The following is a 16,631-nucleotide window of genomic DNA, read 5'->3' as shown; positions in this document are numbered from 1 at the left end:
ACTGAATTCTTTGGGTTGAACGCACGGTCAAACACGACCCATGTACACAGCATGAACATAAATAGAAAAACTTAAAATGAAAAATTATTTTAACTTCATTCTCCAAATTTGTTGCACCGAGTGCAAATGAGCAAACCATACAAAAGAATTCAGATACTATACTAAACTCACGACCCATGTACACAGCATGAACATAAATAGAAAATCTTAAAATGAAAAATTATTTTAACTTCATTCTCCAAATTTGTTGCACCCAGTGCAAATGAGCAAACCATACACAAGAATTCAGATACTAAACTTACTAAACTCCTACATAATTTATTGGATCAAAGTGTCAACAAAAAATCACAAGCAAACAACGAGTCTTGTTTATTTTTGACAAACCTAAGGGGGGAACAACTGATAAACAAAATAAATATGACTTGAGCAAACCATATAAAACAAGGGCCAAAATGCTATAAAATTAGCATCAAACTACCAAATCTCATTTGTTTCTCTCGCATAACGCCACAATGCAACAACCTGGGCAAAGCTTCCACTTCCCCCCAGTATCAAAATTCCCACTGGGTGAATGAATCTTTGGTTACTTTTGCATTCAAAAGTTGATCATCGAGTTTCATCTTCAAGATTGCGGAAACCTGCAGTCAGATCCTCATAAAGTTTCTTGAATTTTCCCACGAGAGCTTCCTCCCCTTCAGCTGGATCCTCAAATTTTTGAGACCTGCAACATTGTACAGATTAGCAGAGAAAAACTTGCAGCTTTTATACCAAACAAACAACAAAAGAAGAAAATGAACAAAGGCTATAGGGCAAGTGGGGGAGAAAGAGAGATTCATTCAATAGATGTTTCGTATCACTTACACCAAGCGGTAGAATAGATCTCCTAACCGATGCTTGATAAGGCTGTAGGTTATCTTCTGGCCATCCATACCAGCTCCTCGCTCCACCCCCTGCACATTAATGATATCCCTGGTTAAAGAGAATCCAGAACTCACTTCCAATTCTACATCTATATTTCCAATTAATGCCTCAGAGATGGGAAAATAAATGCCAAGTATTGATTTTGATCATCCAAGAAATAGCTCACAATGTTGTATTTTCTATCTAATACTTTAGCTCTTGATTAAGCAATTAGGGAAAAAAATAATAATGAATGAGGGATAGAGAAGTTCTTAATAAACAGTGAAGTCCATAAATCAGTAGTCTCATCATCCTCACAACTGATCTCACAGATCTCAAAACGGACAAGAAGAAAACAGGGAATGATTTACCTGATTGGCCAAATTATAGAAATGGATAATGTTGCGCATCATCCAAACAGACTTGTAAAAAGGGCAGAATTTGTCGTACCTGTTGCCACACACAACACACAGATATGAAAGATTAAAAGCCAATATGGAGAGTTGAATTAGTGGAGATTAGTTTGTAGAGAGTATAATTAGTAATGCAGGCGCTTACGGTGTGAATGCATTCTGAGCGAGATAATCCTCCCTCAAAAGCTTTGCAGTCTCTAGGGTAATTTTATCTGATTCAGCTAAAGCATCCTTTCCAACCAGCTGCATTAAGCACAAGAGCAGTGTTACTTCTCTGACAGGTAGATAATAGGAACAATCTAGATATGCATTGCGTAACTTCCCACCAAAAGAGATGAGGGAAGCACATTTCTTAATGTAAAAGAAAGAAAAGAAAAAGAAAAAGAAGGAAAGGAAGAAAAAAAGAAAGAAAGAAAGAAAGAAAGAAAGCAGTGGCTTTGAGACATCAATGCACTTTCATAGCAAATGTAGTTTCATAATAGGCATGGCAAATCAAAGACAAACTGTGGCTTAAACCACCATTCTCCTCCATTCATCGTGCCCCTAAACAGAAGCATGGTTTGGTTATCTCATCAGGTGTCCCAAAGAAATAGATCGCAGAAATTAATAAAATAACATACTTGAACAATTTCGTTAAGGTCATCTTCTCTCTGCAGCACTTCACGAGCTTTTGTCCTGATGTCAATAAAATCTGAATCGAATTGATCATAGAAGGATTCTAATGCCTGGAAACATAAGAAAAAATGTATTCAATATGTGGGTTGCTAAATCACTTGGATGAAAAGGCTAAATAATGGACATGTACAAACATAAATTCTGAATTTATGACACTTCAAGAACGTTTCGAGAACGCACCGATGAATACTTTGAATAGGAAATTAGCCAATTTACAGCAGGGAAGTGTTTTCTTTGGGCCAGTTTCTTGTCCAGACCCCAGAAGACCTGCAAAAACAAGCGCACAGCTAGTTTAACACAATAGTTAAGGAAAAGTAGATGAATTTGACTTGCAGGCCATGTTTTTCCAGATGATTAATTGAACCAACAACATGATTCAACCACTAGGTGTTGCATATAAAATCTGTAAAATCTCATTTCACCTGAACAATGCTGAGGGTTGCAGATGTAACAGGATCAGAAAAATCTCCTCCTGGAGGAGAAACAGCACCAACAATGGTGACACTACCAGTACGTTCTGGCCCACCAAGACATTTCACTTTCCCAGCACGTTCATAGAATGAAGCCAAACGTGCTGCCAGATAAGCGGGATATCCACTATCTGCGGGCATCTCTGCCTGAAAAAGAAAACAAGGCACATGACATTTGCTGAAAATTTGTGTTAATGTATATAATAAGATAGTGGCATGTATAGAATATGATAGTGGTGTTGGTGGTAGATAGTGGCATGTATAGAATATGATAGTGGTGTTGGTGGTAGATAGTGGCATGTATATAATATGATAGTGGTAGATAGTGGTAATATATAATATGTAAGTGGTATATAATGGGTTATAATGATGTTTGTAATATCTCCTATATAAGGAGTGTCATTTGGTCTTGTAAGATAAGAAGTTTTGAATATAACAGAAATATATTCCTTCTTCCTCATATTTTCGGAGTTCTTCTTCCTCATATTTTCTAAGTTGGTATCAGAGTAACAAAAAACACAGCAGCCCTAAAACCGTCATAGCCATGTCGAAAGTCACGTCTGAAACCACTTCAACCCCTTCCGCTGCCATTCCGGTGAAAACGACCAACTCTCACTCTGTCCAAATCACCACCATCCGCCTAAATGGTGATAATTTTCTCCGCTGGTCACAATCTGTCCGGATGTATATCCGTGGACAAGGAAAGATCGGTTACCTCATTGGTGACAAGAAGGCTCCTGCTGTTAATGATCCGCTGTTCGACAGTTGGGACGCTGAAAACTCCATGGTTATGACATGGTTGGTCAATTCCATGGAAGAGGATATAAGCTCTAATTACATGTGCTATACTACTGCACAAGAATTGTGGGATAATGTTAGTCAGATGTATTCTGACCTAGGAAATCAATCTCAAGTTTTCGAATTAACTTTGAAGTTGGGAGAGATTCGTCAAGGAGATGATTCCGTCACCAAATATTTCAATTCGTTGAAAAGGTTGTGGCAGGATCTTGATATCTTCAACACATACGAATGGAAATCGGTTGACGACTGCAACCACCACAAGAAAACTGTGGAAGACAGCCGTATTTACAAGTTTCTTGCCGGCCTCAACATTGAGTTCGATGAAGTGCGAGGAAGAATTATTGGCAGACCTCCTCTCCCATCCATTGGCGAAGTATTTGCCGAAGTCAGAAGGGAAGAAAGCCGAAGGAGCATCATGCTTAAGAAAAAAGGTACTGGTGAATCAATTGAAATTTCTGCTTTAATTAGCGATGCTGCGGCCAACAAGGCTGCAAATTACCAGCGCAGGTTTGATGATAAGCCACGGGTCTGGTGTGATTTTTGCAACAAGCCTCGCCATACACGCGAAACGTGTTGGAAGATCCATGGCAAACCTGTCAACTGGAAAAGCAGCAAACAAGGAGAGAAGAATCGTGGCTTTCCTACCGCTAATGAAGCCAATTCAGGTCCCTTCAACAAAGAGCAGATTGATCAACTCTTAAAGCTGATAAAATCCAACTCCTCATCCGGTACTCCTAGTGTTTTGTTGGCACAAACAGGTAGAAATCCTAAAGCCTTCTCTTGCCTAAACTTCTCTCCGTGGATCATAGATTCCGGTGCTTCCGATCACATGACTAGTTTTTCCCATTTATTTAGTACCTATTTCCCTTGTTCTGGTCATGACAAAATCAGAATAGCCGATGGTAGTTTTTCACCTATTGCAGGAAAAGGATTTATTAAACTAACTGAGAAAATTAATCTCAATGTTGTTCTTCACGTCCCCAACTTAGCCTGTAGCCTTTTGTCTGTCAGTAAACTATCTAAGGATTCTAATTGTCGTGTTACATTTTTTGAATCCCATTGTGAATTTCAGGACCAGAACTCGGGGATGATGATTGGGCGTGCTAGGATGCTTGAAGGTCTTTACTACTTTGATGAAGTACTTGTTAGTAATAAAAAAGCTCAGAGCTTTAATAGTACTAGTTCAATCTCTGTTCGAGAAAAAATAATGCTATGGCACTATAGGCTAGGACATCCTAGTTTTCTTTATCTGAAACATTTATTTCCAGAATTATTTAAAGGGATTGATTGTTCTTCTTTTCATTGTGAAAGTTGCATTTTTGCAAAATTTCATCGCTCTACTTATTTGCCAAAACCTTACCAGGCTTCCAAACCTTTTTATTTGATTCATAGTGATGTTTGGGGCCCTTCTAAAATCACTACTCTTTCTAGTAAAAGATGGTTTGTTACATTTATTGATGACCATACCCGCTTATGTTGGATTTATTTGATGAATAAAAAATCTGACGTGAAAAATTTATTCACAAATTTTTACAATATGATTGAAAACCAATTTCAAACCAAAATTGATATTTTACATTCTGATAATGGAACAGAATATTTCAATGAGCAGTTGGGTGAGTTTTTGGAAAAAAATGGAATTTTTCATCAATCTACATATCGGGATACCCCTCAACAAAATGGCATTGCAGAACGAAAAAATAAACATCTACTTGAAGTAGCACGTGCTATAATGTTTTATATGCATGTTCCTAAATATTTATGGGGTGAAGCAATTTTAACAGCCTCTTATTTGATAAACAGGATGCCTACAAAGGTGTTAACATACAAAACACCTTTTGATTGTCTCAAAACTTTTTTTCCTGACACGAGGTTGTTTTCTGATTTACCCGCCAAAGTTTTTGGATGTACTGCCTATGTTCATATTCCCAGTCAATTTCGTTCAAAACTTGACCCCCGTGCTATAAAATATGTTTTTTTTGGGTTATTCCTCAAACAAAAAGGGGTATAAGTGTTTCGATCCTCAAACCAAGAAATTTCATGTGAGTATAGATGCGTCATTTGTGGAAACAAAATCCTATTTCCCCAACACTTCTCTTCAGGGGGAGACAAGTGGAGTAGAAGACCGTTTTTGGGATATTTCTATCCCGCTCCCCAATGTCATTTATCCTACACAAAAACCACATCTGTCTGATAATGATCACTTAGGAGAACCAAGTTCTATGGTGCCTAGTCAAGAAGATTCTTGTTTAGGGGGAGAAGTACTACAAAATGATCTAAATCCTGAGCTTCAGGTTTATACTAGGAAGCGATTTCATCTGAGGAATAATGACCCGAATGTCCATCCTAATGACCCGAATGTCCACCCGAGTTCTGGCATCGAAATTTTAGGTAATCCTATTCCTTCTATTTCCGACCTTGATGTTCCTATAGCAATTAGGAAATGTGTCCGAAATTGCATTAAACATCCTATTGCAAATTACTTCTCCTATCAAAGACTGTCTAAAAACCATAGAGCTTTCACATCTAGGATTTCACACTGGTTTGTTCCAAGGAATATACAGGAAGCATTGGATGATCCGAATTGGAAATTAGCAGTCATGGAGGAGATGAATGCTTTAAGGAGAAGTGGTACTTGGGAGATAGTTGATCTACCCAAAGACAAGAAAACAGTTGGGTGTAAATGGGTGTTTACGATAAAATGTAACGCAGATGGAAGCGTTGAGAGATACAAGGCGAGACTGGTGGCTAAAGGCTTCACTCAAACTTATGGGATCGACTATCAGGAGACGTTTGCTCCTGTTGCTAAAATAAATTCCATTAGAGTACTGTTATCTCTTGCAGTAAATTCAGATTGGCCTCTACATCAACTTGACATTAAAAATGCATTTCTCAATGGTGATCTTGAAGAGGAGGTGTTCATGAGCCTACCGCCGGGATTTGAGCAGAGACTTGGAAGCGACAGAGTATGCAGATTGAACAAGTCATTATACGGACTCAAACAATCACCAAGAGCGTGGTTTGAACGCTTTGGGAAGGCAGTTATCAGTTGTGGCTTCTCGCAGAGTCAAGCAGATCACACAATATTTTATAAACATTCAAAAAACAGTAAAATTGTAATTTTGATTGTTTATGTTGATGACATCATTTTAACTGGGTAATGATGAAGCAGAGTTAGCAGCCCTCAAAGAGAAACTCGCAAAAGAATTTCACATTAAGGATCTGGGAGCCCTCAAGTATTTCCTCGGAATGGAATTTGCAAGATCCAAGGAAGGTATATTCGTTAATCAGAGAAAATATGTTCTTGATCTCCTTGGAGAAACAGGTATGCTTGGTTGTAAGATGGTGGAGACTCCGATCGAGCCTAACTTGAAGTTACAAGCTGCTAAGGCTGAAGAAGTCAAAGAGAGGGAACAATATCAGCGACTTGTAGGGAAATTGATTTACTTGTCTCATACTCGGCCTGATATTGTCTTTGCAGTCAGCATGGTAAGTCAGTTCATGCACTCACCAGGGGCAGAGCACTTTGAGGCCGTTTATAAGATCTTAAGATATTTGAAAGGAACTCCAGGGAGAGGCTTACTGTTCAAGAAACATGGACATCTTCAAGTTGAAGTATACACAGATGCAGACTGGGCAGGAAGTGTTACAGACAGGAGATCAACATCCGGATACTGCTCCTTTGTAGGTGGGAACCTAGTTACATGGCGGAGTAAAAAACAGAATGTGGTAGCTAGAAGTAGTGCAGAAGCAGAGTTCAGAGCTGTTGCCCATGGAATCTGTGAAGTAATGTGGATTAAAAGAATTCTTGAAGAATTAAAGTTTTCTCACCCGACACCTATGAAGGTCTATTGTGACAACAAAGCAGCTATATCTATAGCTCATAATCCAGTTCTACATGATCGCACAAAACATATAGAAGTGGATAAACATTTCATCAAGGAGAAAATCAATGCTGGCATAATCTGTATGACCTACCTTCCAACAGGTGAACAATTAGCTGATGTGCTAACGAAGGGACTACACAAGAAGCAATTTGATAAGCTGACTAGCAAGCTGGCTATGGAAGATATCTTCAAACCAGCTTGAGGGGGAGTGCTGAAAATTTGTGTTAATGTATATAATAAGATAGTGGCATGTATATAATATGATAGTGGTGTTGGTGGTAGATAGTGGCATATATAGAATATGATAGTGGTGTTGGTGGTAGATAGTGGCATGTATATAATATGATAGTGGTAGATAGTGGTAATATATAATATGTAAGTGGCATATAATGGGTTATAATGATGTTTGTAATATCTCCTATATAAGGAGTGTCATTTGGTCTTGTAAGATAAGAAGTTTTGAATATAACAGAAATATATTCCTTCTTCCTCATATTTTCGGAGTTCTTCTTCCTCATATTTTCTAAGTTTTAATGCAAGTTAAGGAACATTTTGAACAAAATTCAGTTTCAAGCAGGTAGTATGCTAAAACCCCCATTTGAATGAGAACAATCAACTCGGCCATGCAACTACAATAAATCATTTCAAGAAACAGTCAACTCATAAAATGAAGCTAAATAATAATAGAGATTAAATGTACATCAAGAGCTGAAATTGGCACTGGTCATACACGTGTATGGAAAAAAAAAAAAAAAAAAAAAAAGCATTGAAACTCGTAGATACACATAATTCACACAGTAAACTTCTTCTGCTTTGTGCAAAACCCTTTCAAGGGAGGGAAAAAAAAAAGAAGAAGCTAAATGCTTCCACAGTGCATGCCAGCTCTTTTGCAGACATTTCATGTCCCCTTCAACATATTATCACCATAAATTACTAGTCTTTAATTTCCATTAAAACATCAGTATGTAGTTTCAGCATAGAACACAAACAGGAAAAGAGGGCGCTAAGACTAGAAATCCAATGAGGTAACAATGTAAAGATTACTTGGTAGAATGAAATATAAAAATACAACTACAATAAATGGTGTGGGCAAGAAAGAGAAGGCAAGGAATATTTTCCGAGACCAAAAGGTAACACATAAAAGTAAAAAAAGTTCATTTTAGGTCACTCGGCAATCCACCAGATATTTCACGCAATGTTTTTAAGCTACTATTTGGTCACTCACCAGTCGACCAGATATTTCACGCAATGCTTCTGCCCAACGTGATGTTGAATCTGCCATCATGCTAACATTGTAGCCCATATCCCTGAAGTATTCAGCTATGGTGATTCCTGGAAAATTCACATCCACGTAGATAGAATGATTATGGCTCAATGCATGCAGGACAATTTAATTCATTGTCCAAGGAAAGGAAACTCATATAACTCAAAAAGGTTTTTTAAGCAAAAATTTTTTGAAGAAAATGAGGCACCATGGGAGTGCACAGCCTGTATAAAAAAGACCCATCTGTTGTACATCAAAAACCTATTGAAAGGCCTCTACAGAATCCAAAAACTGGCTCAAGGACGTATTACATCCTTGCACATTTCTATAAGTAAGAAACGAGGCACGCTCGGTTCCATTTGGGTTGGACAAAGGGTAGAGGAACAAAGCAACATGTCATCTAAGAAGCATGGATATGAACACGGCACACGGATACAACATAACATGGATAAGCTGACACTACAAGTTTCAAAAAATCAGGACACAACATGGCAACAAATAAATATATATTATCATTATATACATTAAAATAATACTAATAATCTCTTTATTTTGACACTATAAATGCATTTATATTTCATTATATGAAAATGGTAAGAAATCTTTTTTCCAGGAGTCCTAATATCTATTTTTAAAATCTTTGTTCACTAACAAATTGGAGCTTTCAGGCTTTAGAGTTCACAAAATCCAAAAGCTATAAAGAGGAGAGATTAACAAGTATAGACTCGCATTGTTTTGATTTTATCATTGACTCCCTAGTTATTTTCTTCAAAGTTGCAATTTGTTTTATCTTTTGTGTTTCTACTAGTTGGATACTTGTGCCCCCCAAGTGTCTGAAGTGTTTCCAGTTAATTTTTTTTTTTTTTAAATAATAGAACATGTTAGGGCACGTGTCCGATAAGTGTCAGTATATGACACAGGCACACCATCTTAGAAATGTTAGTGCTTCTTAGACATTGTTTCTTGTTCTCCAGCAGGCTGCAATACGAAGGGGCGCTTAAAACAATGCATTTTCATTTGTACATCAAGAAAGCTGAAGAGAAGTTCTCTATGGCCTTCAATTTCATTCAGTGCACATCTTGAGAGATTATACACATTGGAATCACGAGTATGAAAAATTACCTTTATACAAGGGAAATAGCATATAAAATATAAACAATACCAACAATCAGTTATCAATTCAAATTGAGAATGATTCACTCCTAAAAAATATGCTTTACCTTGACATTAGGCATGTAAACAATATTAAGCAAGAGTACATATAATCACCTGTATATATTGAAGCCTCACGAGCTGCCACAGGCATGTTTGAAGTGTTTGCCACAAGTGTGGTACGTTTCATAACAGATTCCTCACGGCCATCAGGCAGTGTCATTGTCAGTTGAGGAAAATCCATAAGAACCTAAATAATTAGGTAATCTAGATTAAACATCTCCAATATAATCAATTTGTTAAAATGACCAAACAAGAAAACACAACCATGTACCTCTGCCATTTCATTTCCTCTTTCTCCACAACCAACATAAACGACAGTGTCGGAATTAGAATACTGCATACAAATATATCAATACAAACTGAATGATCCAACATTTCATGACTAGTGATGAGTTTCATCACCTAACTTTCCAAAGGATGATCATTTATAAGGAAAAAATACCTTGGAAAGAGCTTGACTAATGACTGTTTTTCCACAGCCAAATGCACCAGGTATGGCACATGTCCCACCAAGAACCGAGGGGAAAAGGGCATCAAGAACACGCTGATATGAATAAAGCCATTAGGTACAGAAAATTTTCAAGCTATATAGGTCACAAATAAAAACCAATAAGATCAGGCAACACAATTTCTATCTATGCTGGTTACCTGCCCAGTAAGAAGAGGAGTATCAGCAGCAAGCTTTGACGCAACAGGCCTAGGAGTTCGCACAGGCCAAGTCTGCAAACACGAAGGCATAACCACCGTAAGATAAAGTTGTTTATATTGGAATAAAATAATTTAACGTGCATTGAACTCCAAAAGTAAAACGAAAAACCTGAAGCATAGTAATTTGCTTTTTGACACCTTGAAACTCAAGCTCTAATACAGTGTCCTGCACATACATAGAGTAAGTCAATGCAAGTGCTCTACTGGAAGAGTAGCCGTTGCATGGCTTTATATCAATCTTAACATATACCGAGGATAACATTTTCAAATAACATATTAGAATGAGAAATGTTACACAAGCTGGTGTTCATTAATAAACCCTCCCTCCTAAATCTATTGACCAGTGAATTGTGTTTGGCATTCATAAACCCTCCTACCTAAATCTATTGACTAGCTAGAACAAACAACACATGATCATGCTAACCCAAAAATATTATTGGGCAAAATGGCAGAATTTCTATACCAATTAGTTCGATGAATATCAGCAGTGTGTTTTACTCACTTGTAGAATCGAGGTGATAGTAAGTGATTTTTACGAGACAATATGTATCACCACTAGCATGTCAAAGTTAGAGATTGACCCAAATATTACTTTAAATGTGTCACGACACGACAATGGGGGGAAAATGTGCCTAAGACGAACACCATATATATTTAAGTCAAAATTGTCCAGGTGCATGGCAAATGCAAATAAAACATAGTTCAAAAGATTACTGACTTGACCTTAAGGATGTCATACAAAGAATAGCCAACGCTGAATGACAAAAACAAAAAAATAAATTAGACAAACCTTCAATGAATATTGACCAGCCGGTGCAATGTAGGTTATCTTTCCCATAGAATCAGGAGGAAGTGCAACATGGTGCTGCACTAAACTGTTCTCAAAGACAGTCTGCATAATGATTTAACCATGGCAACCTTAGATGAAGAACAACAAAATAAAAATGCCAGACGCATATGGCAACAGAATTTTACAGAAAGGACTTTTAAACTTCTGTAAACTAAGTTGAGTATTGTTAAACTTACAGCATATAAGTCTCCCCCTGTTACAAGATCTCCCTCACCTGCCACCAACAGATGACGTTAAACTATGAAGCATCAAATCTTTCTAGCTCTCTAATGTAAACAAAAGCCATAACAATTGTCTCTGAACGACTAAAGTAAAATGCTCTTTGATTACCTATTTTCTTAGGCTGGAATTCCCAAAGGGTGTCCTTGTCAAGGGCCGGGACAGAGACACCACGAGGGATATACACATCACCAGATCGCTTTGCGATGGTCTTTAGAGGCCTCTGCATTATTTTTAAACAATAAATGGATTGTCAGTGGGTAAATGTCTTCCTTAAGCCAGGCTAATAATAAAAGACCCAGTTGCAAGACAACATTCAAGTTGGGCAATATGAAGAAGCATATATTTCACAAACCTGAATGCCATCAAATATATTCCCCAAGATTCCAGGACCCAACTCCACCGACAGAGGCTGTAATGTCAATGGACAAGTTAAATGTTAGTGCATTTAATGTTTGATCTATAACAACTCCAAAATTCTAACAATAATATTGTATAAAACATAACAAGATTACCTTGTGTGTTCGTAAAACAGGATCATTGACCGTCAACCCAGCTGTTTCTTCATACACTGAGATGATATATAGACAACAAATTATTGTCAATATTAAGCTGTTTTAGTTTCACCATGTACAAGATGATAACTATAGCTACAAGAAACTTGGTGCAAAGGGAGAGCGACAGTAAGGAAGGGGACACATTAAATCAAGAAAGATGATGATGTGCATTAAAAACCAACAGGGCTCAATTAAGGCCTAGGTTAAAAAGCTCTTAACAATATTTGTAGAATTTATATACATATGTATAACCTATCATTAATAAGCATCAAGGGATGCAACTTGTACACATTCACAAGTAAAATATATATATATATATAAAGAGGAGTTGTAGAATGAATTACCACCCTACATTTTCTATAATCAATATTTTGAGGACATATCTAAAATGATTACCTTGGATTGTTGCAGAATCTCCTTCCAGACGAATAATTTCCCCAATAAGTTTGTCGTGTCCAACACGTACCAATTCATACATAGCAGCCCCTGCCATTCCATCTGCAACAACGACTGGTCCTGATACCTGTTCAGTGAGAAACTAAAATGTTAATATAGTTGGAGAAAACATAAAAATATTTAGAATCGGTTACATCAAATTGGCATATTTGAAATAAAAAATTAATTAATTAATTAAAAAAAATTATTAGCAGAAATAAGTTCATTGGAACAAAATCAAAGAACAAGTTCATTAAAATATTGAAAGGCCTTACTATAATCAAAGCTATTTGTTGGTTTTATACCGTAGGCTACTTGAATCATCTTGTCCTAGATGTATCATTACACATTTCTACTAACATATGCGTTTTTGCCTCGAAAAAAATAAAATCATCAAGTCAATTTCATGGTTTCAGAATCTAAAATAATCAGAATCAATGAAAAAAAAAGAAAGTAACTAGTGAAAATCTATGTAAGCAACTTAGAAACATGAACAAATATCTGAAGTAAATCCATAATATTATTTTTAATATCCTATACAAAAATGTCAAAATAAACTAGAAGAATGATCAATCTATTGTATATAACTCAAAAAGGATTAGCTCCAGTTCCCCATTCAGTCAACTGATAAGGAATAAGCTAATTAGAAAACAGGGGAATAAACTATTACACTACAAGCAGTGCAGCATCGTGCCTGCAAGTTGAGTTGAATTGGAGACCCTAATCAGATCTTAAGAATAAGAATACTACTGCAAATCATGAATCTTAACTAATATTTATACAAATATAACTGACTGAATCAATCAAAATTATCTCAATAAAATTAACGTATATATTCAAAGTAAGCAAATAAAACCTTGAATAAAATTAAACAGGATAAACAAGGTGAACAAAAAATTGAGTAAGCACGTAGATCAGGAAAAAATGGATCAAATAATAGACATTGAAAGGGAAAAGAAAGAGAGAGAGAGATCGAAGAAAGAGGGAGACCTTTCGAACGTAACCGTACTCGCTTTCCTTCTCTGAATCTTCGAAAGTTGTCAATCGAGCTCCGTATACGGACGGCATTCTGTGAGACGGATCAGAGGAGAAACCGAAATCAAAAATCTAAACTTCAATTGTGTAGATCAGATCGTCAAGGAAACACAAGGTTTCCAATGGAATCCTATATATAGAGAGGGTTTGGCGATTACAGATGCGAAGAACCAAAAACAATAAGAAGAAGAAGAAGAAGAGATGAGAACGTGAATTATGAGTACAATTACAGAGAGATATAGAGGGAGCAGAGAGAGGGGCTTTCCTACTTGTGATATGGAAGGGGAGAGAGTAATCTGACGCTGCGCATACACATCAGGTTTCATGGTGTGTCCATTTATACGTAGCCGCGTCATTCATCAGTTGGCAAGTGTATGCCTGAGTAAGGAATCGGTAAAATCTATAATCCGATTCAGTCTAATCCAATCTAATAGGTTTGTATTGATTTTTTGAATCCGTTGTTCAGTTTTGGATTGAAAAATTAAAAATTCGTACTTCACGAATTGGTTTTGGATTGAACCCCACGGTTTCGGATTGGAACCGATCCAGACCGTATATAAATAGTCTATATTTTTATTACACACTCTTCTGTATAATATCTTCTCTTATTTCATATAAAATTTAAATCCAAACCTAAACTTGCATAGTATCTTCTTTTATTACTTTTGTTTGGTAGTTTTTAGTGTTAATTTGTAATGGTCTAAATACTTATGGTGGAACTAGTTTTTCTTATGATTATTTAAATTCTAGAACAATTTGTCGCTATTATGAAAAGACATGTTGCTATTTTGAAACTAATATGGTGTTATATTTATATTTTTATGAAATTAAAGTGCTATATATATTTTTTTGTTATTTAATTATGTAAATCTGTAATCCTAAACCGATCTAATCTGTGTTTAAATGGATTGATTCTGTCACGACCCAAACCCGCCCTTATAGGTTTAGCATCGTAACCGGCCAGTAATCCTTGGACTACCAAAGGCCTCTGAACAGATAAACAAAATTAAAAGACTAGCGGAAGCAAATACATAAATATAGTTGTCCAATAAGCTGTGCTGACTTATATGAAACGGAATATTTAAAAACTTTATATACAATAACCGGTAGTCAACCATACATTATACCCACACACATTACAGTATTTTAAGTACAGCCAACGACATCAAATCAAGCCTTAAATAAACAGAAATCACAGAACTTAAACTCAAGATGCTTCGGGAACCTCCGCGCGAGGCACAATGGTTGGTTGACAACAGAACACAGGTCCAGACAAAAAGCCTTCAGGCTCGGGCTCTAGAAGGCTCACCTATACATATATATACACATAATGAGCTAAAGCCCAATGAATAACATTAAGGTAAATGGTTTAATGAACGAAATCCAAATATATCAAAAGCAGAAAACAGACCAGAACATAATCATTCTCATATCAGAACATAATAATGGTACATCCCATAGAACACATCACATAACGTGTTCCGACTAGAGTAATCGGTTCCGGATACCGATTAAACACATATCACCATAATGAAGTGGCTAACGAGATCCCGTAATTACTTGTATGCCATGGACCCGCATTTTCATGCCGTCCCTCGTGACTTGGGACTATCTATGGATGCCATAATAGATTTCAAACTTTGAATATTCGTTCACGAAAGCATATATCATTTCAGAAATCAGAACTTATCATATTTCATTTGGAACGTAATTCATATGAACGTATCTTTACAATAACGTTACTCACAGTGGTTCCAGCAATGGTCAATCAATCCTCGAGTCTTGACCTACAATCACAAAATACATAACACAAGCACATCTAATCATTACACATTCACATGGCCAACACGGCTTAGCTTTCATTACAATAGCTCATATTCTTTCTTATCACATTGCCTAAAACACACACACTTGCTGTCTCGGAACTTAGTACATTCTTTTCTTAGTGTGTTTATAATCCATAACCTCATTACTGTGGCTTAATTAAGGCTTAGGAATGCCTAAATTGTAATGAGGATGCCAAAACATGCCTTGAAACACTTAGTCAAAATTTCTGAAAATTAGGTACATGCTCGAGCGTAGCTTTCCTCGCTCGAGCGGACATGCAAAATGTGAATGGTCGCTCGAGTACACATTCCTTCACTCGAGCGATCTATAAAAGACATGAAACTTCTGGGAGCTTGCAATTCACGCTCAAGCGGACTTTTGATCGCTCGAGCGGAGTGCACGCACTCAGATTGGTCGCTCGAGCGTGAACTCCAAAGCTCGAGCGTAGATGCAAAATCTAGAATTTCCAGATTGCACCTCCAAGCTCAAAACTCGAATTCAACTCATCAAAACACATCTCTTGGGCCCCAAAACTTGAGATAACATAGTAAACTTGTAAAACTTGAAGAATTTAGGATCATTTCATAAAATCATGGCCCAAAAGTTTGTTAAAAACTCACAATTTCAACTTAAAACATGATGGATGTTCATGAACACAACATGCATGAATTTTTCTTGTATCAAACTTCTCAAAACATGATCAAACACTACAAAACAACTTGAAACTTGGTGATTTCCCCAAATAAAGATGAATTTCAAACATACAAGAGAAGATTTATGAAAATATGCTCAATTGTAAGAAAATGTAAATGTATGCATGAATTGCAACTCAAATCTTCCTTCTAAGCTCAATACACACCCTTAAACACATAATCTTGAAGAAATTTCATGTTAAATGACTTAGTTACACAATCTAGAGGTTGTAATCTTACCTAGAGTCTTGAATTACTCTTATTCTAGCACAATCTTGGTGAATTCAACACAAAACCTTCAATTATTCTTCAATCTCTTCATTTCTCTCTCTAGAATTGTGCTCCCTCTCTCTCTAAAATGTTTCACCAGATTTTTCCATTAAAGGGATAAAAGAAAATGAGCTCAAAATGAGCTTATGTCTCATATATATGTTTATGGTGCTAAAACACATTAATTAGAATATTAGGCTAACCAATTATGGCTTAATTAATCAGACTGAATCAATTTTTAATAAAATTTGCCATATAGTTCTAAAAATTTCAAATAACATATCGGTACAGTCAATTTCGGTTTCGGATGCCGATAAGGCTTTCAATTTACATCTTAAAGTGAAATTCCAAACAGATATTTCTATAAGTAACAGATAGGAAGCCAAAATCACACAAGGTGCAGAATAAACACA

The 16,631-nt window shown here is 36.4% G+C and overlaps 1 protein-coding gene across 1 annotated transcript; it reads right to left on the bottom strand.

The window, feature by feature from the left end:
* Positions 1-207: 207 nt before the first annotated feature.
* On the bottom strand, positions 208-13,773 carry VHA-A (vacuolar ATP synthase subunit A). The gene is made up of 20 exons (XM_028216224.2): positions 13,385-13,773; positions 12,356-12,482; positions 11,918-11,973; positions 11,758-11,814; positions 11,514-11,625; positions 11,360-11,397; positions 11,124-11,225; positions 10,443-10,499; positions 10,274-10,345; positions 10,068-10,169; positions 9,897-9,959; positions 9,680-9,812; positions 8,372-8,478; positions 2,411-2,605; positions 2,169-2,255; positions 1,934-2,038; positions 1,459-1,556; positions 1,272-1,350; positions 862-950; positions 208-721 (listed from the first exon to the last, which is right to left on the bottom strand). Exons 1-20 carry the CDS (start codon positions 13,460-13,462, stop codon positions 607-609), a joined length of 1,872 nt encoding a protein of 623 aa, XP_028072025.1. The 5' UTR covers positions 13,463-13,773; the 3' UTR covers positions 208-606.
* Positions 13,774-16,631: the final 2,858 nt, after the last annotated feature.

Source organism: Camellia sinensis, chromosome 15 (assembly GCF_055761805.1).
Source record: "Camellia sinensis isolate YWXY chromosome 15, ASM5576180v1, whole genome shotgun sequence".
NCBI classification, from domain to species: Eukaryota; Viridiplantae; Streptophyta; class Magnoliopsida; order Ericales; family Theaceae; genus Camellia; species Camellia sinensis.
This window is presented reverse-complemented; position numbering and strand designations above follow the sequence as displayed.

Excerpts from the sequence above, each read along its gene's own strand:
- VHA-A (XM_028216224.2), bottom strand. The coding sequence starts at position 13,462 with ATGCCGTCCGTATACGGAGCTCGATTGACAACTTTCGAAGATTCAGAG. Across the intron at positions 11,398-11,513 it reads ATTCCAGCCTAAGAAAATAG|GTGAGGGAGATCTTGTAACA; the intron begins GTAATCAAAGAG and ends TGTTGGTGGCAG. Across the intron at positions 722-861 it reads GATCTATTCTACCGCTTGGT|GTCTCAAAAATTTGAGGATC; the intron begins GTAAGTGATACG and ends ACAATGTTGCAG.